Source organism: Pseudoliparis swirei, chromosome 23 (genome assembly GCF_029220125.1).
Source record: "Pseudoliparis swirei isolate HS2019 ecotype Mariana Trench chromosome 23, NWPU_hadal_v1, whole genome shotgun sequence".
In the NCBI taxonomy this organism is placed as follows: domain Eukaryota; kingdom Metazoa; phylum Chordata; class Actinopteri; order Perciformes; family Liparidae; genus Pseudoliparis; species Pseudoliparis swirei.
This window is the reverse complement of record NC_079410.1, coordinates 833,758-855,919: the sequence shown is the minus strand read 5'-3', so window position 1 is coordinate 855,919 and position 22,162 is coordinate 833,758. Positions and strand designations below refer to the sequence as shown.

Below are 22,162 nucleotides of genomic sequence, written 5' to 3'. Positions count from 1 at the left end.
GTCACGAGACCTCTCTGCTGGCGGAGCTGCAGGCGGAGCTGCAGGCGGAGCTGCAGGCGGTGGTGAATCCTCTCTGTAAAATACAAAACTAGTCAGCACCGCGCACAAGTTACGGACACCGGGACGGACACCGTGACACGTAACGTGTAGTAAAGACTCTTACCCGGTCCAAGTGGACCTCTTCTGGCTGTGTGTTCCTCCTGTGGCTCTGCAGCCCCTCCAGGCTCCGCGCTGCTCGCCAAAATCACTGCGGCTGTTTCTAAATGAGCCTCACCTGTGTGGTGGGCGGGTCCCTTGTGATTTACTGAGTGTTCATTGGTTGTTTTTTTCCGCAAAATGTTGACAGACAAACGGATTGACAAATCATGGTGAAGGCTTTTGTGTGACGAGTACTTTCCGCGCCAACGCACACCGGAAGTAAACAAAGTCACGATTTGGACAAGTTCGGCGGGCCGGATTAAAAAGCCTAACGGGCCGGATGTGGCCCGCGGGCCGTAGTTTGCCCATGTCTGGTCTAGGACCTGGTTTCAGGGTCTATGACCTGGTTCCAGGGTCTAGGACCTGGTTTCAGGGTCTATGACCTGGTTCCAAGGTCTAGGACCTGGTTTCAGGGTCTAGGACCTGGTCTAGGACCTGGTTCTAGGGTCTAGGACCTGGTTCCAGGGTCTAGGACCTGGTTCCAGGGTCTAGGACCTGGTTTCAGGGTCTAGGACCTGGTTCCAAGGTCTAGGACCTGGTTTCAGGGTCTAGGACCTGGTCTAGGACCTGGTTCTAGGGTCTAGGACCTGGTTCCAGGGTCTAGGACCTGGTTTCAGGGTCTAGGACCTGGTTCCAAGGTCTAGGACCTGGTTTCAGGGTCTAGGACCTGGTCTAGGACCTGGTTCCAGGGTCTAGGACCTGGTTCCAGGGTCTAGGACCTGGTTCCAGGGTCTAGGACCTGGATTCAGGGTCTAGGACCTGGTCTAGGACCTGGTTCCAGAGTCTAGGACCTGGTCTAGGACCTGGTTCCAGGGTCTAGGACCTGGTTCCAGGGTCTAGGACCTGGTTTCAGGGTCTAGGACCTGGTTTCAGGGTCTAGGACCTGGTCTAGGACCTGGTTCTAGGGTCTAGGACCTGGTTTCAGGGTCTAGGACCTGGTTCCAGGGTCTAGGACCTGGTTCCAGAGTCTAGGACCTGGTTCCAGGGTCTAGGACCTGGTCTAGGACCTGGTTCCAGGGTCTAGGACCTGGTTTCAGGGTCTAGGACCTGGTTCCAGGGTCTAGGACCAGGTTCCAGGGTCTAGGACCTGGTTTCAGGGTCTAGGACCTGGTCTAGGACCTGGTTCCTGGGTCTAGGACCTGGTCTTCCAGGGTCTAGGACCTGGTTCCAGGGTCTAGGACCTGGTTCCAGGGTCTAGGACCTGGATTCAGGGTCTAGGACCTGGTCTAGGACCTGGTTCCAGAGTCTAGGACCTGGTCTAGGACCTGGTTCCAGGGTCTAGGACCTGGTTTCAGGGTCTAGGACCTGGTTTCAGGGTCTAGGACCTGGTTCCAGGGTCTAGGACCTGGTCTAGGACCTGGTTCCAGAGTCTAGGACCTGGTTTCAGGGTCTAGGACCTGGTTCCAGGGTCTAGGACCTGGTTTCAGGGTCTAGGACCTGGTTCCAGGGTCTAGGACCTGGTTTCAGGGTCTAGGACCTGGTTCCAGGGTCTAGGACCTGGTTTCAGGGTCTAGGACCTGGTCTAGGACCTGGTTCCAGGGTCTAGGACCTGGTTCCAGGGTCTAGGACCTGGTTCCAGGGTCTAGGACCTGGTTTCAGGGTCTAGGACCTGGTCTAGGACCTGGTTCCAGGGTCTAGGACCTGGTCTAGGACCTGGTTCCAGGGTCTAGGACCTGGTTCCAGGGTCTAGGACCTGGTTCCTGGGTCTAGGACCTGGTTTCAGGGTCTATGACCTGGTCTAGGACCTGGTTCCAGGGTCTAGGACCTGGTTTCAGGGTCTAGGACCTGGTTCCTGGGTCTAGGAGCTGGTTCCAGGGTCTAGGACCTGGTTCCAGGGTCTAGGACCTGGTTTCAGGGTCTAGGACCTGGTTTCAGGGTCTAGGACCTGGTCCAGGGTCTAGGACCTGGTTCCAGGGTCTAGGACCTGGTTCCAGGGTCTAGGACCTGGTTTCAGGGTCTAGGACCTGGTTCCAGGGTCTAGGACCTGGTTTCAGGGTCTAGGACCTGGTCTAGGACCTGGTTCCAGGGTCTAGGACCTGGTTCCAGGGTCTAGGACCTGGTCTAGGACCTGGTTCCAGGGTCTAGGACCTGGTTCCAGGGTCTAGGACCTGGTTCAGGGTCTAGGACCTGGTTTCAGGGTCTAGGACCTGGTCTAGGACCTGGTTCCAGGGTCTAGGACCTGGTTTCAGGGTCTAGGACCTGGTTCCAGGGTCTAGGACCTGGTTTCAGGGTCTAGGACCTGGTCTAGGACCTGGTTCCAGGGTCTAGGACCTGGTTCCAGGGTCTAGGACCTGGTTTCAGGGTCTAGGACCTGGTTCCAGGGTCTAGGACCTGGTTCCAGGGTCTAGGACCTGGTTCCAGGGTCTAGGACCTGGTTCCAGGGTCTAGGACCTGGTCTAGGACCTGGTTCCAGGGTCTAGGACCTGGTTTCAGGGTCTAGGACCTGGTCTAGGACCTGGTTCCAGGGTCTAGGACCTGGTTCCAAGGACCACCTGGTCTAGGACCTGGTTCCAGGGTCTAGGACCTGGTTTCAGGGTCTAGGACCTGGTTCCAGGGTCTAGGACCTGGTTCCAGGGTCTAGGACCTGGTTCCAGGGTCTAGGACCTGGTTTCAGGGTCTAGGACCTGGTCTAGGACCTGGTTCCAGGGTCTAGGACCTGGTTCCAGGGTCTAGGACCTGGTTTCAGGGTCTAGGACCTGGTTCCAGGGTCTAGGACCTGGTCTAGGACCTGGTTCCAGGGTCTAGGACCTGGTCTAGGACCTGGTTCCAGGGTCTAGGACCTGGTTTCAGGGTCTAGGACCTGGTCTAGGACCTGGTTCCAGGGTCTAGGACCTGGTTCCAGGGTCTAGGACCTGGTTCCAAGGTCTAGGACCTGGTTTCAGGGTCTAGGACCTGGTCTAGGACCTGGTTTCAGGGTCTAGGACCTGGTTCCAGGGTCTAGGACCTGGTTTCAGGGTCTAGGACCTGGTTCCTGGGTCTAGGAGCTGGTTTCAGGGTCTAGGACCTGGTCTAGGACCTGGTTTCAGGGACTAGGACCTGGTTCCAGGGTCTAGGACCTGGTTTCAGGGTCTAGGACCTGGTCTAGGACCTGGTTCCAGGGTCTAGGACCTGGTTTCAGGGTCTAGGACCTGGTTCCAGGGTCTAGGACCTGGTCTAGGACCTGTCCAGGGTCAAGGACCTGGCTCGAGGGTCTAGGACCTGGTTCCAGGGTCTGGGACCTGGTTCCAGTCAGGACCTGGTTCAGGACCTGGTCTAGGACCTGGTTCCAGAGTCTAGGACCTGGTTCCAGGGTCTAGGACCTGGTTCCTGGGTCTAGGACCTGGTTTCAGGGTCTATGACCTGGTCTAGGACCTGGTTTCAGGGTCTAGGACCTGGTTCCAGGGTCTAGGACCTGGTTTCAGGGTCTAGGACCTGGTTCCAGGGTCTAGGACCTGGTCTAGGACCTGGTTCCAGGGTCTAGGACCTGGTTCCAGGGTCTAGGACCTGGTCTAGGACCTGGTTCCAGGGTCTAGGACCTGGTTCCAGGGTCTAGGACCTGGTCTAGGACCTGGTTCCAGGGTCTAGGACCTGGTTCCAGGGTCTAGGACCTGGTTCCAGGGTCTAGGACCTGGTTCCAGGGTCTAGGACCTGGTTCCAGGGTCTAGGACCTGGTTCCAGGGTCTAGGACCTGGTTTCAGGGTCTAGGACCTGGTCTAGGACCTGGTTCCAGGGTCTAGGACCTGGTTTCAGGGTCTAGGACCTGGTTCCAGGGTCTAGGACCTGGTTCCAGGGTCTAGGACCTGGTTCCAGGGTCTAGGACCTGGTTTCAGGGTCTAGGACCTGGTCTAGGACCTGGTTTCAGGGACTAGGACCTGGTTCCAGGGTCTAGGACCTGGTCTAGGACCTGGTTCCAGGGTCTAGGACCTGGTCTAGGACCTGGTTCCAGGGTCTAGGACCTGGTTCCAGGGTCTAGGACCTGGTTTCAGGGTCTAGGACCTGGTCTAGGACCTGGTTCCAGGGTCTAGGACCTGGTCTAGGACCTGGTTCCAGGGTCTAGGACCTGGTTCCAGGGTCTAGGACCTGGTCTAGGACCTGGTTCCAGGGTCTAGGACCTGGTTCCAGGGTCTAGGACCTGGACCTGGTTTCAGGTCTAGGACCTGCAGGGTCTAGGACCTGGTTCCAGGTCTAGGACCTGCCTTCTAGGACCTGGTTCCAGGGTCTCTAGGACCTGGTTCCAGGGTCTAGGACCTGGTTCCAGGGTCTAGGACCTGGTCTAGGACCTGGTTTCAGGGACTAGGACCTGGTTCCAGGGTCTAGGACCTGGTTTCAGGGTCTAGGACCTGGTTCCAGGGTCTAGGACCTGGTCTAGGACCTGGTTTCAGGGTCTAGGACCTGGTTTCTCAGAAATCACAACATCATCCAAGTTTATATTTTATTTAACATAAATCATATTGCAGTCAATGAACAGCTGGGGTTTCAATATACACAATGGAATCGTAACATGTTAAGCCCCTCCCCTCTGTGGCCCCACCCACAACATACCCCCAATGAAAATCAAAAGCTCTCCTCAAACCCGCCCAGCCACCCCTTTAAACACAGTAGCCCCGCCCCCTTGACAACACTCCGCCCCCTTTACGCTCAGCTGACGGACTGTCATGTGACCAACTGTGACTAGCAAGCCCCTCCCCCTTGAGGGACACTGACATCAGAAGCTGTTGGGTCACCGCAGGCTTGGAACTATTTAAGGCGCACCTGCTTCCACTAAGGGTCCTCGCCGCTCAAATAGGCCCCGCCCACCCCACTCTGAAGCTCCTCCCTCCAGCGCTGACATCACAATACTTTCAGCCGTCGATTCATCACAAGTTTAAAAGTACGTTTGTCACTTGAAGGAACTTTTGAAGGCGTGCCTGAATGTGTCGCGGTTAGCCCCTCCCACTGCGACTCACAAGCCCCTCCCACCTAAACAGTTCCAAAAGGAACTTGCGTTTTGAGGGACTTGACAAGGCTCCTCTGCTCTCTGCAGGACTGTAATTATAGGCCCCTCCTCCTGCGCGGAGGCGTTCCTGGTGAACGTGACGGAGGGGGCGTGTCCTTCTGACTTCACCACACAAAAGAAAAAGAAAAGAAATTCATCCCCCCCCCGGCCGCCGTCAGCCGGTGGTTTGAGTCTGAGCCGGTGGCGTCCCGGTGGCGTCCCGGTGGCGTCCCGGTGGCGTCCCGGTGTAAACGGTTTCATGTTGCCTTGGAAGTAAAACAGAAAGAAATAGAGGAGGAGGGGGGGGGCTTGTTTTTAAACAGAGAAGCGTCTTCTGGCGCCGCAACTCCTGTTTCTGATGGGGGGGGGCGGGGCTACTTCAGACACCTCTCGAAGTAGGCGGCGCCCACGTAGCCGCCCCGGGGGGGGGGGGGGCTACTTCAGACACCTCTCGAAGTAGGGGGCGCCCACGTAGCCGCCTGGGGCTACCAGACACCTCAAGTAGGTGGCGCCCACGTAGCCGCCCCGGGGGGGGGGGGGGGCTACTTCAGACACCTCTCGAAGTAGGTGGCGCCCACGTAGCCTCCGCGCAGCGAGCGGTGCACGTTCTGCTCAAACAGGCGGCGGTTGGTCTGCAGGACCTCGGCTGCGTCTTTGTTCAGGGGGTCCTCAGGGTTGGGCTCCTGGGGGGGGGGGTTAGTACTGGACCACAGGGACCGAGTGTACTGAGTGTGTACTGAGTGTGTACTGAGTGTGTACTGAGTGTGTACTGAGTGTACTGAGTGTGTACTGAGTGTGTACTGAGTGTGTACTGAGTGTACTGAGTGTGTACTGAGTGTGTACTGAGTGTACTGAGTGTGTACTGAGTGTGTACTGAGTGTTCTGAGTGTGTACTGAGTGTGTACTGAGTGTGTACTGAGTGTGTACTGAGTGTACTGAGTGTGTACTGAGTGTGTACTGAGTGTGTACTAAGTGTGTACTGAGTGTGTACTGAGTGTGTACTGAGTGTGTACTGAGTGTACTGAGTGTGTACTGAGTGTACTGAGTGTACTGAGTGTGTACTGAGTGTGTACTGAGTGTGTACTGAGTGTGTACTGAGTGTGTACTGAGTGTGTACTGAGTGTACTAAGTGTGTACTGAGTGTGTACTGAGTGTGTACTGAGTGTGTACTGAGTGTGTACTGAGTGTGTACTGAGTGTACTGAGTGTGTACTGAGTGTGTACTGAGTGTGTACTGAGTGTGTACTGAGTGTACTGAGTGTACTGAGTGTGTACTGAGTGTGTACTGAGTGTGTACTGAGTGTACTGAGTGTGTACTGAGTGTACTGAGTGTGTACTGAGTGTACTGTGTACTGAGTGTGTACTGAGTGTGTACTGAGTGTGTACTGTGTGTACTGAGTGTGTACTGAGTGTTCTGAGTGTGTACTGAGTGTGTACTGAGTGTGTACTGTGTGTACTGAGTGTGTACTGTGTGTACTGAGTGTACTGAGTGTGTACTGAGTGTGTACTGAGTGTGTACTAAGTGTGTACTGAGTGTGTACTGAGTGTGTACTAAGTGTGTACTGAGGTCTAGGTTACTGCAGGGGACTGAGGTGTCACTACAGGGTGTACCCTGAGGGAACACACCTCCAGTCGAGGACACAGGAATGACGAGGTGCACTGAGATGCCCAAGGCAGGAACAGGTACTGCAGGTACCAGAGATGATGGGTGTACACCGTGACAATTACTGGAGCTTTCCTTGTGCCTCTGGAGAACACAAACTAGCACACGACAGACGAAGACTAGGCACATACACAGGAGAGGACACAACAGAGGCACGAGGGACATACTAAGAGTACTGAGAGAGACAGACAGTGCCAGGTCTGAGTTAGTGAGTACAATTTCACTAGTTGGGTGTAATCTCACTGGAGTTCACTCAGGCTGAAAGAAGATTAGTACAAACATATACATATAGAGAATATACATATATACACTATATACACATACTCATACCAGAGGTGTGTACTACAGTGCAGTACTTCATTACTCAGGTGTGTACTACAGTGCAGTACCAAAAGAATACAGATACTTCCACTGTTAAGGTGGACGTCATCAATTGTTTTCAGAGCTGCACGAGTACTAATGTTACTCCGCTGCACTGAGTTAGTCCTCAGTATGTTGATAAGTCCTGATGATTTGCATAAATCATGATATGATGTAATACAATACATAATACAAACTAACGACTATCGTTACTGAGTTGTATAAATGTACTTTATTCGGTAGATGTACTACAGTGTCAGTCTGTGCTCGACGACACACGAGGGTACTGTCCCGCCGTCCGAGCGGACGCGCCCGGTTGGTTATTCTGATGAGCTGGGCACGGCTGGCTTCGCACCGTACTTGTCGTCTCTGAGAGCCATGTTTCTCTGTGTTGGAAAGAGCTGAATGATGTTGCTAATAGGGTCATGATGGATGAGGTATGTACCAGGGTACAGGGATCGATATCCAACACAAACCGGTCTCTCAAGGCCTGTGAGAACTACCGAGTAGCCTAGTTTCATGACTCATATTGTACTTCAGTACTTCATGCTAGCTGCTATATCAAATCAGGTACTAAATGTCCTCGGAATGTTGAGGTTATACACTCAGTGTTATACTGAAGAAGAACTAGGAAGATGTACCTGTTACCTTATACTGATATATCCATCATAGAGAGAACGATGGTCACAGAGAGTATGTATCATAGAGTCACTGATCATTCTGTCAAAGACTCGACGTATTAAGGAGAAAGCTAATGATGACCTAAGGGCTGATTCGTAACCGTGTACTGTGAAACTGATAAGTCCCCAAAACGTCTTCTAGGGCATCACATTTACATGTCCGAATTGTAGCCCAATAAGGCGGAAGCACGAACACACAAACCTACACCCAGCAATGCGCGGCGCTCCCCCGACCGCAGCGGAGCCCGCTGGTCCTACCCCGTATTTACACTAGTTACTTTATATCTTACCGCTCTAGGAAATGGCGAGCTAATCTGATCAGCTGTATGATGTAATCAACAGCGGGTTTACATGGGAGGTACCACAGTCGCAAACAGACAAATCAGAAACACAGTATCATAGCAGGAGTACAATATATGTCCATAGCACAATACTATACTTCAATGCATCAAAAGGTTAGTTTCCAGGGTATAACCGGTGTATCTAAAATAAAGTGTTAGTGGCGTACTTTTAAAGTCAGGGTACATTGTACTGGTAGTAGGCTCGACTCAGCTCGCTTATTGATCGAACGACGGCTACTGGAGCTTAGTACCCACTGGAGGTTAGTCCGTCAGTAGTGATTCCATAGTGAACCCGTGACACTGCTAGTAATAACTAGTAATAACAACTGTCTAGCTGATATCGTCTTGCTTATAGAGTGATACTTTCGGTAGCAGCTAGCTGTAATTGTGCTGGTTCGATGTGCGGAAGAAGAACGGACACACCTGCTAACCCAGAATGGCCGGCGGGTCCTGGTACCGCGCCGCAGGGGTGGAGCCGCGCTGGTCCCCCGTGCCCGGCGTGTTGCAACCGCTTTGACTCTATGTTAGCCTGCCAGAAGGGGCGCGTGCTAGAGTCACTTCGAGATGAATCAATGCAGGGGTTCGCATGGCAGCGGGTCCTACAGACACGACAACACCACTCAAATCACGCACAACTACCGAGCTGCCAAGCACGGGAGATCATAGGCCATACGTTGCTTTTCATTCAGCAATTATTGAACACTTAATGCGTTATAGATGAGTACTAGTTTACCACTTATACGTCTATACTACTACTAACATATATACACTGCTACTGTTAGTTATCCTATTGAACTATTCTAACCACCCTACTATATATGTATACACTTTGACTGATCAGTCTTGTCTAGACTCGACCTGTCGCCCTTCACTTTGATCGAATCGTCCTGGCTGGTGGAGCTTTCAGCCTGTGTCGGTTCCGCAGAGGCCCGGGAGCTGAGCTACACCGTGGTGACCTTCTAGTCTTCGATGGGCTACGGTGTGAGCAGCCGGGACGCTTGGAGCCCAGCCTCGGCGGAGGAAGCTACACTGCTAACAGAGCGTTTGTGAGCGACCCCGCATGAGCGCCTGCCGGTAGAGCGTGTCTGACCCGCACAACAGCCTGTATTGTTTCCCTCCTGGCCAACTGGTTGTTTGGAGCACCTCATGATTAATGAAGGAGCGTGTCACCACGTCTGACCCTCCTGTCTACCCTCCTGTCTGACCCGCCTGCTGACCCACCGCTGCCCTCCTGTCTGACCACCTGTCTGACCCATGCTGACCCCTGTCTGACCCCCTGCGGACCTCCTTCTGACCCTCCTGTCGACCTACCTGTCTACCCCGCTACCAGTCTACCACCTGTCTGCCACCTGTCTGACCCACCTGTTGACCCTCCTGTCTGACCCACCGTCTGACCCCCTGTCTGACTCCCGCTGACCCACCGCTGACCTTTCTTTTCGACCATTTTGACCCATGGACCTCCTTCTGACCCTCCTGTCTGTCCTGTCTGACCACCGTCTGACCTCTGCGATCCTGTCTGAACCCTGTCTGACCCACCTGTCTGATCTACCGTCTGAACACTCTGTCTGACCCCCTGTCTGACCCACTGTCTGACCACCTGTCTACCCACCTGTCTGACCCTGTCTGACCCACCTGTTGACCCACTGTTGACCCCGTTGACCCTCCCTGTCTGACCCCCTGTCTGACCCACCTGTCTGACCCACTGTCTGACCTACCCGCTACCTCCTGCTACCCACCTGTCTGACCTCCTGTCTGACCCGCCTGTCTGACCTGCCTGTCTGACCCTCCGTCTGACCTTCCTGTTCGACCCACCTGTCTGACCCACCTGTCTGGACCTCCTGTCTTGCATCCCTCCTGTCTGACCCTCATCTGACCCTCTGTCTGACCCTCCTGTCTGACCCACCTGTCTGACCCTCCTCCGTCTGACCTCCTGCCTGACCCACCTGTCTGACCCACCTGTCTGACCTCCTGCTCCGACCTCCTCCTGTCTGACCTAATTTGTCTGACCCTCCTGTCTGACCCTCCTGGTTCATCGACCCTCCTGATTCCACCTCCTGTCTGACCCACCTGTTCGACCCAATAATCCACCCTGTCCCCTCCTGTTCGATCTCCTGCCGTCTGACCCCTCCTGTCTGGACCCACCACTGACCCACCTGTCTGACCCACCTGTTCGACCCACCTCCTGTCTGACCCACCTGTTGCTCTGACCTCCTGTCTGACCCGACCCTCCTGTCTGACCCTCCTGTCGACCCTCCTGTCTGACCAACCTGTCTGACCCTCCTGTCTGACCCTCCTGTCTGACCCTCCTGTCTGACCCTCCTGTCTGACCCTCCTGTCTGACCCACCTGTCTGACCCTCCTGTCTGACCCTCCTGTCTGACCCTCCTGTCTGACCCTCCTGTCTGACCCACCTGTCTGACCCTCCTGTCTGACCCTCCTGTCTGACCCACCTGTCTGACCCACCTGTCTGACCCTCCTGTCTGACCCTCCTGTCTGACCCACCTGTCTGACCCACCTGTCTGACCCACCTGTCTGACCCACCTGTCTGACCCACCTGTCTGACCCTCCTGTCTGACCCACCTGTCTGACCCACCTGTCTGACCCTCCTGTCTGACCTCACCTGTCTGACCCACCTGTCTGACCCCTGTCTGACCCACCTGTCTGACCCACCTGTCTGACCCACCTGTCTGACCCTCCTGTCTGACCCACCTGTCTGACCCACCTGTCTGACCCTCCTGTCTGACCCACCTGTCTGACCCTCCTGTCTGACCCACCTGTCTGACCCACCTGTCTGACCCACCTGTCTGACCCTCCTGTCTGACCCTCCTGTCTGACCCTCCTGTCTGACCCACCTGTCTGACCCTCCTGTCTGACCCACCTGTCTGACCCACCTGTCTGACCCACCTGTCTGACCCACCTGTCTGACCCTCCTGTCTGACCCTCCTGTCTGACCCTCCTGTCTGACCCACCTGTCTGACCCACCTGTCTGACCACCTGTCTGACCCTCCTGTCTGACCCTCCTGTCTGACCCACCTGTCTGACCCACCTGTCTGACCCTCCTGTCTGACCCTCCTGTCTGACCCACCTGTCTGACCCACCTGTCTGACCCTCCTGTCTGACCCACCTGTCTGACCCTCCTGTCTGACCCACCTGTCTGACCCTCCTGTCTGACCCTCCTGTCTGACCCTCCTGTCTGACCCACCTGTCTGACCCACCTGTCTGACCCACCTGTCTGACCCTCCTGTCTGACCCACCTGTCTGACCCACCTGTCTGACCCTCCTGTCTGACCCTCCTGTCTGACCCTCCTGTCTGACCCTCCTGTCTGACCCTCCTGTCTGACCCACCTGTCTGACCCTCCTGTCTGACCCACCTGTCTGACCCACCTGTCTGACCCACCTGTCTGACCCACCTGTCTGTGTCTGACCCTCCTGTCTGACCCACCTGTCTGACCCACCTGTCTGACCCTCCTGTCTGACCTCCTGTCTGACCCACCTGTCGACCAGCCCCACCTGTCTGACCTCCTGTCTGACCCACCTGTCTGACCCACCTGTCTGACCCTCCTGTCTGACCCACCTGTCTGACCCTCCTGTCTGACCCACCTGTCTGACCCTCCTGTCTGACCCTCCTGTCTGACCCACCTGTCTGACCCTCCTGTCTGACCCACCTGTCTGACCCTCCTGTCTGACCCACCTGTCTGACCCTCCTGTCTGACCCACCTGTCTGACCCACCTGTCTGACCCACCTGTCTGACCCTCCTGTCTGACCCACCTGTCTGACCCACCTGTCTGACCCACCTGTCTGACCCTCCTGTCTGACCCTCCTGTCTGACCCTCCTGTCTGACCCTCCTGTCTGACCCTCCTGTCTGACCCTCCTGTCTGACCCACCTGTCTGACCCACCTGTCTGACCCTCCTGTCTGACCCACCTGTCTGACCCACCTGTCTGACCCTCCTGTCTGACCCTCCTGTCTGACCCTCCTGTCTGACCCTCCTGTCTGACCCTCCTGTCTGACCCACCTGTCTGACCCTCCTGTCTGACCCTCCTGTCTGACCCTCCTGTCTGACCCTCCTGTCTGACCCTCCTGTCTTCTGACCCTGTCTGACCCTCCTGTCTGACCCTCCTGTCTGACCCACCTGTCTGACCCACCTGTCTGACCCACCTGTCTGACCCTCCTGTCTGACCCTCCTGTCTGACCCACCTGTCTGACCCTCCTGTCTGACCCTCCTGTCTGACCCACCTGTCTGACCCTCCTGTCTGACCCTCCTGTCTGACCCTCCTGTCTGACCCTCCTGTCTGACCCTCCTGTCTGACCCACCTGTCTGACCCTCCTGTCTGACCCTCCTGTCTGACCCTCCTGTCTGACCCTCCTGTCTGACCCTCCTGTCTCCCCAGCCTGTCTTGCCCCACACGGCGGTGTGCTTTGCGTGCGGCGAGGCCGGGAAGGAGGACACGGTGGACTCTGAGGAGGAGAAGTTCAGCCTCTCTCTGATGGAGTGCACCATCTGTAACGAGATCATCCACCCCAGCTGCCTGAAGGTGCGTGCTGCACACACACACACCTGGGCGTGGTGGAGGATCTGGGCCCCAACACGCCTCTGAGGCCGGAGCGGCCCCCGTACCGATGTGACTGTTCTCTCTGTGGCTCCCTGGTCAGATGGGGAAGGCTGAAGGCATCATCAACGACGAGATCCCAAACTGCTGGGAGTGTCCCAAGTGCCACAAGGAGGGCAAAACCAGTAAGGTGAGAGGAACCAGTCCATGTCTGCTGGGGGAGGGGCTTAGCGACGCACCTGTCGAGGATCAAAAGGGTTCAGAGTCAACGACATCGTGCTGTTCACAAATGAAAACATGTTTTCTGAATTTGGCTCAGTAGTGCTAAGCTAACGCTAGCCGCAACCACATCAGAATGAGGTCTCGTTTATATTGTGGTCTGTAGTGGTCTGGAGGGGTCTGTGATGGTCTGTAGTGGTCTGGAGGTCTGAGTCTGTACCCTCTTGTTCCAGGACCAGGCGGACGGCCTGGGCAAGCGGCGGCTGGATAACGGGGAGGTGGGCCGCTGGAAGCTCACAGACGACCCGCCCCCGAAGAAGAGGGCCCCTCCCTCCCTGGAGGAGGGGGGGGGGCACAAGAGGAAGAAGGAGCTTCCTCAGGACAGCGGGCCCAAGAAGAAGGTCAGTGGTAACCAATCACAGAGCAGATACCGAGCGCCCTGATGACATCATAGGGTTATGACAACATGCAGCACATTGACTCACTGTCTCTCCTCTCTCCTCCCCTCTCTCCTCCCCCTCTCTCTCTCCTCTCCTCCTCCTCCCCTCTCTTTCTCCCCTCTCTCTCTCTCCTCTCCTCTCTCTTTCTCCTCCCCCCCTCTCTTTCTCCTCTCTCTCTCTCTCTCCTCCCCCTCTCTCTCTCTCCTCTCCTCTCTCTTTCTCCTCCCCCCCTCTCTCAGATGAAGGGCGCCCATGAGAAACGCCTCAAAAAGGCAAGAAGAACTTATGATTGTGTTGTTGTTTATGATGAGTGACTCCATGTTGTTGTTTATGATGAGTGACTCCATGTTGTTGTTTATGATGAGTGACTCCATGTTGTTGTTTATGATGAGTGACTCCATGTTGTTGTTTATGATGAGTGACTCCATGTTGTTGTTTATGATGAGTGACTCCATGTTGTTGTTTATGATGAGTGACTCCATGTTGTTGTTTATGATGAGTGACTCCATGTTGTTGTTTATGATGAGTGACTCCATGTTGTTGTTTATGATGAGTGACTATGTTGTTGTTTATGATGAGTGACTCCATGTTGTTGTTTATGATGAGTGACTATGTTGTTGATGAATAAAGATGATTCTCCTGTTTCATCAGAAGCCCAAGCAGCAGGAGGCGCTGGAGTCCAACGGTCCCGCCTCCTCAGCAGGAGGCTCCGCCCCCTCCGAAGGGGGCGTGTCCAGTGCCGACCAGCGCTCCCACCACCGGGAGAAGCTGGAGCGCTTCAAGAGGATGTGTCTGCTGGAGCGCCGGCCCGAGTCCTCCTCCTCCAGCTCCAGCTCCGAGTCCGACTCCGACTCCGACGACTCCCTCGGGGGGGAGCGGGCGGGGGGGGGCGGCTCCTCGCCCTCCTCCTCCTCCCCGGCCCCGCCTCCTCCCGCCGTCTACGGCAGCAGGGGGGCGGACCGAGAGAGGAGTCTCAGCGAGAGGGAGAGGGAGCGGCGCCTGGCCGAGCTGGGCTTCAGCGCCAGTGAGGAGTCGGAGGGCGAGGGCGTGAGGGAGGAGGAGGAGGAAGAGGAAGAAGAGGAGGAGGAAGAGGAGGAGGAAGAAGAAGAAGAAGGGGAGGAGGAGGAGGAGGAGGAAGAGGAGGCTCGACGGGGAGGTGCAGAGGTGGGGCTCCCTCCACGAGGACGTAAAGGAGGTCTGCTGGATGCAGAGGAGGAGGACACGCCCCCCTCCGACAGGACCAGGAAGAGCTCCGCCTCCCTGCCCCCGTCATCGCCCCTCTCCTGTAATCAGATGCCTCCGTCTTCGCAGCACGACGGCTTCACCGGGAAGCAGCGCAGCAACGGGCAGGAGGCGCGTAACGGGCGAACACGAGGGGGCGGGAGGGAGGGCGGCGAGAAGGAGAACGCCAGCGGCGTTCTGACCAATCACAGACATGGGGGCGGGGCCAAAGGCAGCGGCAGCCGAGGCATTAAAATTCGCAGCAAGAACCAGACGTCCAGTAACGGGTCCAACGGAGGAGGGGGCGGGGCGGGGGGCGGCGGCGGCGGCCTGGCCACGGCGGTGTCCCCCTGCTCGCTGCCCTCCCGCCTCGCCCCGCGCTCTCAGATGATGAAGCGCAGCCCGCCCGCCGTCCCCTCGCCGCCCCGGCCCGTGCAGATGGAGAGGCACCTGGTGCGCCCCCCCCCCACCTGCCCCGAGCCCAGCTGCCTGCCCCTGGACACAGGCTCCGCCCACATCATGACGCGTGACGTGTGGCTCAGAGTCTTCACTCACCTGAGCCAGAGGGAGCTGTGCGTCTGCATGAGGGTGTGTCGCACCTGGAGCCGTTGGTGAGTGATCCTCAGTGACCCCCCCAGTGACCCCCCCCAGTGACCCCCCCAGTGACCCCCTCCCAGTGACTCTGTGACCCCCTCAGTGACCCCCCCCAGTGACCCCCTCCCAGTGACTCTGACCCCAGTGACTCAGTGACCCCTCAGTGACCCCCCCAGTGACCCCCCCAGTGACCCTCAGTGACCCCGGTGCCCTCTACCCAGGTGCTGTGACAAGCGGCTGTGGGCCCAGATGGACCTGAGCCGGCGCCGCTCCATCACCCCCCCCATGCTCAGTGGGATCATCCGCCGGCAACCGGTGGCCCTGAACCTGGGAGACACCGACATCTCCAAGAAGCAGCTCATGTGGCTCATCAACCGCCTCCCCGGTGAGTCCTGGTCCCACCTGGTCCCACCGGGTCTCACCTGGTCTCACCTGGTCTCACCTGGTCCCACTGGGTCTCACCTGGTCCCACCTGGTCCCACCTGGTCCCACCGGGTCTCACCTGGTCCGTGTCCTCAGGTCTGCGGGAGCTGAACGTGTCGGGCTGCCCGTGGCTGGCGGTCTCCGCTCTGTGCCAGGCGGTCTGTCCGTGTCTGAAGCTGCTGGACCTCAGCAGAGTGGAGGACCTGAAGGACTCCCACCTGAGGGAGCTGCTGGCCCCGCCCCCTGACACCAGGACAGGTGAGACACACACACTCTTACCTGTGGGGGCCACTGAGTGGTCTTAATCACACGCTGGCCTCTGATTGGTTGAGCAGCTCACGGTGAGACCAGAGTGGGGCGGTTCCAGAACGTGACGGAGCTCCGATTGGCCGGCCTGGAGCTGACGGACGCCTCGTCCCGCCTCCTGGCGCGCTACCTGCCTCACCTGAGCCGGCTGGACCTGAGCCAGTGTGGCAACATCAGCGACCAGGCGGTGCTCACCCTCACCTGCTCCACCTGCCCCCTGAGGGACAGCCTCACCCACCTCAACCTGGCAGGTAGACCCCCCCCCCCTGTCTCCCCCCTGTCTCCCAGGCTGTGTGAAGGTGACGGAGCAGTGTGTCCTGTCTCACCCCTGTCTCCCCCCTGTCTCCCCCTGTCTCCCAGGCTGTGTGAAGGTGACGGAGCAGTGTGTCCTGTCTCACCCCTGTCTCCCCCTGTCTCCCAGGCTGTGTGAAGGTGACGGAGCAGTGTGTCCTGTCTCCCCCTGTCTCCCCCTGTCTCCCAGGCTGTGTGAAGGTGACGGAGCAGTGTGTCCTGTCTCCCCCCTGTCTCCCCCTGTCTCCCAGGCTGTGTGAAGGTGACGGAGCAGTGTGTCCTGTCTCCCCCCTGTCTCCCAGGCTGTGTGAAGGTGACGGAGCAGTGTGTCCTGTCTCACCCCTGTCTCCCCCTGTCTCCCAGGCTGTGTGAAGGTGACGGAGCAGTGTGTCCTGTCTCACCCCTGTCTCCCCCTGTCTCCCAGGCTGTGTGAAGGTGACGGAGCAGTGTGTCCTGTCTCACCCCTGTCTCCCCCCTGTCTCCCCCTGTCTCCCAGGCTGTGTGAAGGTGACGGAGCAGTGTGTGTCCTGTCTCCCCCTGTCTCCCAGGCTGTGTGAAGGTGACGGAGCAGTGTGTCCTGTCTCCCCCCTGTCTCCACCTGTCTCCCAGGCTGTGTGAAGGTGATGGAGCAGTGTGTCCTGTCTCCCCCCTGTCTCCCCCTGTCTCCCAGGCTGTGTGAAGGTGACGGAGCAGTGTGTCCTGTCTCACCCTGTCTCCCCCTGTCTCCCAGGCTGTGTGAAGGTGACGGAGCAGTGTGTCCTGTCTCACCCTGTCTCCCCCTGTCTCCCAGGCTGTGTGAAGGTGACGGAGCAGTGTGTCCTGTCTCCCCCTGTCTCCCAGGCTGTGTGAAGGTGACGGAGCAGTGTGTCCTGTCTCCCCCCTGTCTCCCAGGCTGTGTGAAGGTGACGGAGCAGTGTGTCCTGTCTCCCCCCTGTCTCCCCCTGTCTCCCAGGCTGTGTGAAGGTGACGGAGCAGTGTGTCCTGTCTCACCCTGTCTCCCCCTGTCTCCCAGGCTGTGTGAAGGTGACGGAGCAGTGTGTCCTGTCTCCCCCCTGTCTCCCCCTGTCTCCCAGGCTGTGTGAAGGTGGCGGAGCAGTGTGTCCTGTCTCCCCCTGTCTCCCAGGCTGTGTGAAGGTGGCGGAGCAGTGTGTCCTGTCTCCCCCTGTCTCCCAGGCTGTGTGAAGGTGACAGAGCAGTGTGTCCTGTCTCACCCTGTCTCCCAGGCTGTGTGAAGGTGACGGAGCAGTGTGTCCTGTCTCCCCCCTGTCTCCCCCTGTCTCCCAGGCTGTGTGAAGGTGACGGAGCAGTGTGTCCTGTCTCCCCCTGTCTCCCAGGCTGTGTGAAGGTGACGGAGCAGTGTGTCCTGTCTCCCCTGTCTCCCCCTGTCTCCCAGGCTGTGTGAAGGTGACGGAGCAGTGTGTCCTGTCTCACCCTGTCTCCCCTGTCTCCCCTGTCTCCAGGCTGTGTGAAGGTGGCGGAGCAGTGTGTCCTGTCTCCCCTGTCTCCCCTGTCTCCCAGGCTGTGTGAAGGTGACGGAGCAGTGTGTGCCCTGTCTCCCCTGTCTCCCCTGTCTCCCAGGCTGTGTGAAGGTGGGAGCAGTGTGTCTGTCTCCCTGTCTCCCAGGCTGTGTGAAGGTGGCGGAGCAGTGTGTCCTGTCTCCCCCCTGTCTCCCCCCGTCTCCCAGGCTGTGTGAAGGTGACGGAGCAGTGTGTTCTGTCTCACCCTCCCTGTCACCGAGGCTGTGTGAAGGTGACGGAGCAGTGTGTCCTGTCTCACCCTGTCTCCCCTGTCTCCCCAGGCTGTGTGAAGGTGACTTGAGCAGTGTGTGCCTGTCTCCCCTGTCTCCCCCGGTCTCCCAGACTGTGTGAAGGTGAGGGAGCAGTGTGTTCTGTGTCGGCCCTGACTCCCCCTGCCTCTCAGGCTGTGTGAAGGTGAGGGAGCAGTGTGTCTCCCTGTCTCCCCTGTCTCCCCTGTCTCCCAGGCTGTGTGAAGGTGGCGGAGCAGTGTGTCCTGTCTCCCCTGTCTCCCCTGTCTCCCAGGCTGTGTGAAGGTGACGGAGCAGTGTGTCCTATCTCACCCTGTCTCCCCTGTCTCCCAGGCTGTGTGAAGGTGTGAGCAGTGTGTCCTGTCTCATCCCTGTCTCCACCTGTCTCCCAGGCTGTGTGAAGGTGACGGAGCAGTGTGTCCTGTCTCATCCCTGTCTCCCCCTGTCTCCCAGGCTGTGTGAAGGTGACGGAGCAGTGTGTGCCCTGTCTCACCCCTGTCTCCCCCCTGTCTCCCAGGCTGTGTGAAGGTGACGGAGCAGTGTGTCCTGTCTCACCCTGTCTCCCCCTGTCTCCCAGGCTGTGTGAAGGTGACGGAGCAGTGTGTCCTGTCTCACCCCTGTCTCCCCCTGTCTCCCAGGCTGTGTGAAGGTGGCGGAGCAGTGTGTCCTGTCTCACCCCTGTCTCCCCCTGTCTCCCAGGCTGTGTGAAGGTGACGGAGCAGTGTGTCCTGTCTCACCCCTGTCTCCCCCTGTCTCCCAGGCTGTGTGAAGGTGACGGAGCAGTGTGTGTCCTGTCTCACCCCTGTCTCCCCCTGTCTCCCAGGCTGTGTGAAGGTGACGGAGCAGTGTGTGTCGTTGCTGCGGCGCTGCTCCTCCCTGCAGACGGTGGACCTCCGCTCCTGCTCGCTCCTCTCCTGTGAGACGGGTCAGCTGCTCTCCTTCCCTCCACCCGCCGTCTCCTCCTCCTCCTGTCCTCCTGAAGACAGAGCGCTGCTAAAGAACAGTTAAAGTTCTCCTCGTATCATGTGACACTCCAGTCATTGGTCCAGATGGCCCACAAGCCCCGCCTCCCTCCTGGTTACGCTACAGACAGGCAGGAGGAAGAGGAGGGGCCGCCTCCTGGAGGAGGGGCTGCTGGGCAAGTGGTTGGTGATGGTAAACAGTAGAAACCCTGAGCATGTACATATTTTGTGTCTGTGTAGTTTACTGTAAATGACCTTTGAAACATCTCTCTCTCCCTCCCACCTTCGACCAATCATCATGCCAGTCATCCACCTCCTCGTCACACACACAAACTGTATATGGTTCCCCTTGGCTTCCAGTCTTTGTGCTAAGCTAGGCTAGCAGTGTGCCTCTGCGCCCCTCGTTGTGCTCAGCTTCCCTCCCTGTGTGTGTGTGTGTGACGTCCTCCTCTTCATCACCTTCATGCGCCTGTGATCGGGTTATTTTGGGAAGTTATTGATTGTGTTTTCTCAGGAGTTTGTTCTTAATTTATTTTGTGCCTCCAGAACTCACATTCCCGCTCGTCTTCCTCCGATGAAGACGCTCAGATGACGTTTGGGTTGAATCCGTTTCTGACCTATAAGGTGGAATAAAAGTGAACATTAGTGATTAGCTTTGTTATAATATATAAGAGTAAAGACTTTAGTTTAATATCTCAGTTCTGACTTTTATTCCATCTTTTCCTGTGTTTTGGGGTGAGGTTATTGATCATGATGCATAATGTTGTATTTTCTAATCAAGCGGCCGAACACATCGTGGATTCTAAATGTTTTGTCGGAGCAGGTTTATACTGGCTAGCATGTTGGTTAGCATGTTAACTTCATAGTAGCTGTCGCGTTAGCGCTGCTGCACTTTTCTCAACAGACTCGTGAAACAGGTTTTAGACTGAGTCACCGGCTAGTCAACATTAGCCGGAAAGCTAATTATTTAGCTATAGTGCTAATTAAATTAATTAACAACTTATTACAGAGCTTCAAACTAATTAGCTCATTGGTCAGTTTAGATAACAAGCTAATACTGACTTGCTACATGTTAGCATCATGGTAGCATGTTGGCTAGTTAATGTTGTTCAACTCTGCAATAAACAGTAAAACTTAAAGAAATCAGTGAACAGATCAAAGTACTGTCTTCAGCTAGCAACCATTAGCTAACACTAGCTAGCTCATTAAGATGGTTATTGTGGGTCTTTTCTTGTGATCGGCTCATTGATTAGCTCGTTGGTGAGCTGGGGAAACGCCCCCTAGCATCATCTGGGATACGTTAGCGTTATCTTGTTCATTAGCTAATACTGGCTCGCTACATGTTAGCTAACATGCTACCATAAAGCTAACAGACTAAACCATTGTGATGATCAATACGTATGTGTTGCTGGTCAGAAGCTGAAACACTGACAACGTGTTGGTGGAGCTAGCGGCTAGCGGCTAGCTGTCTGCAACACAAAGTATGAGCTGGATATTAAATTGCCATAAACGCCGCGTTGCCGTCGGCATCGGAGGGTCAAAGGTCTGCTTTTATATTTTTTGTATTCTGTTTGTGATTTACTTGTTTTTTATTGTAACTTGGGGATCAATGATTCATATCGCAGCTTCAAACTTTACCTAGCAACAAGTGAGGAGATCAAATCTGATTGGACGACAAATCCCCTGACAGCTCTTGTCCAATCGGATGCTCAGACACGCCTCACCTCCTGACTGTCTTCATGTTTTAAAGATGCACTGGATCACCTTCATCACCTTTTGCCAAATGTAGTTTTTGTTGTGGAAAAGAGGCATTTTATGTTTATTTTTGTAATACTTTGTCATGACTTCTGTTGATGAGAAATGTTGAACAAAAAGTCTGAAAGAGCAACTCCAGGCAGCTACGAGACTACGAACAATAAAGAAGCCCCGGCTCTTTGTACTGCCTGTGTCCCAGAAGGTACGAGTACACGGGAGAGAGAGGTACTAGTACACGGGGAGAGGTACTAGTACATGGGAACACAGGAAGATCTGGTACTAGTACACACCAGTGGCGGCTGGTGAAAATTGTTTTGGGCGGGCGCAGTTTAAATATCACAACAATGAGAAGAAAAGAGGTTTTGAGTAGAATATAGTAAAAAACAAAGCTTTATTTCAAGAACACAGCGTGCTCAACACGTCCAATAACAACTATCAACACACTGTGACTTTGGGCATGAGAGGCTCAGAGCAGCTTTAAGGAACATGGGGTTGGGTTTCAGAGGTTTGCTAAATAAAAGAGGTTCACCCTCACATGAAAGAGGTTCAGAGCAGAATAGAGTCAGAGAGAGATCACATGTTACATTGGGGGACAGAGCAGACCCACTACTGGAAAGACAAGTAGCTCCTCTCTTTAAAGTGGTCAAACTTCTCCATAACTCTCTGGTTAAAGTCAATCATGTCTGTAACCAGCCTCCATTACTCTGGACGGAATGTGTCTGTTTTTCACAACTTCTTCATTGTGTTTTCGATGCCAGTTCGGTCTCCTTCTCCTGCTCTGCAAACAGGGTTAGCTTCATGCTGTTAGCTCGTTAGCTCCATGCTCTTAGCTAGATAACTGCGGCAAGATTCGTGCTTTCCACTTGTCTGCAGCTCTTTAGACCCCTCCCCCCGTTGGAGTCCAGAGAGTTTCAGTCCCTTTGGAACGACAGACAGGGGAAACTAAACAGCATTACTCACTGAGCTCCAGCTAACAGCTCCGTTAGCTACCTGCTCCCGTAGCTCCGTGGAGCTCTCTGGCTGAGGGAACGATACCGGTCTCTGATCTGCCGAATAGTCCAGTCACGTGAAATAATTAAAAACGATGTCATTGGCCTATGAGCGCACATTTTTGTGCCCCAAGATTCACGTTTCATCCTCCAATGAGAAGCCGTCCTTGCCGAAATGACTGAAATGTTTGCTGCTGCCGCACACACACGGTGGGCCGGCGCCCCGAAAAAGGGGAGGGGCTTCTCCGTGATAATGGCGATATTATATTTTTTCACATTAACTTAAGTGGTTGTTGACAGGCTGACGGTCTCCCACACACATTTAGCGCGTCAACACGGTATATTTACTATTTAAATGATTTGGCATATAATGTTTTTTGACAGGATGTATTTTTTTTTTTCATCTCAAAATTTTAGGAGGGGCGGCGCCCTAGCGCCCCCTATGGACGAAC

General features: G+C 55.8%; 1 protein-coding gene across 1 annotated transcript; it reads left to right on the top strand.

Moving 5' to 3' along the window:
* Positions 1-12,559: 12,559 nt before the first annotated feature.
* zgc:158376 (uncharacterized protein LOC100101643 homolog) lies at positions 12,560-20,905 on the top strand (the record flags this gene model as incomplete). The annotated part of the gene is made up of 9 exons (XM_056406300.1): positions 12,560-12,730; positions 12,849-12,935; positions 13,198-13,365; positions 13,644-13,676; positions 14,056-15,236; positions 15,441-15,604; positions 15,739-15,900; positions 15,978-16,199; positions 18,828-20,905. Coding segments are annotated over 9 exons (2,373 nt in total), but the record flags the coding sequence as incomplete, so codon positions are not given.
* Positions 20,906-22,162: the final 1,257 nt, after the last annotated feature.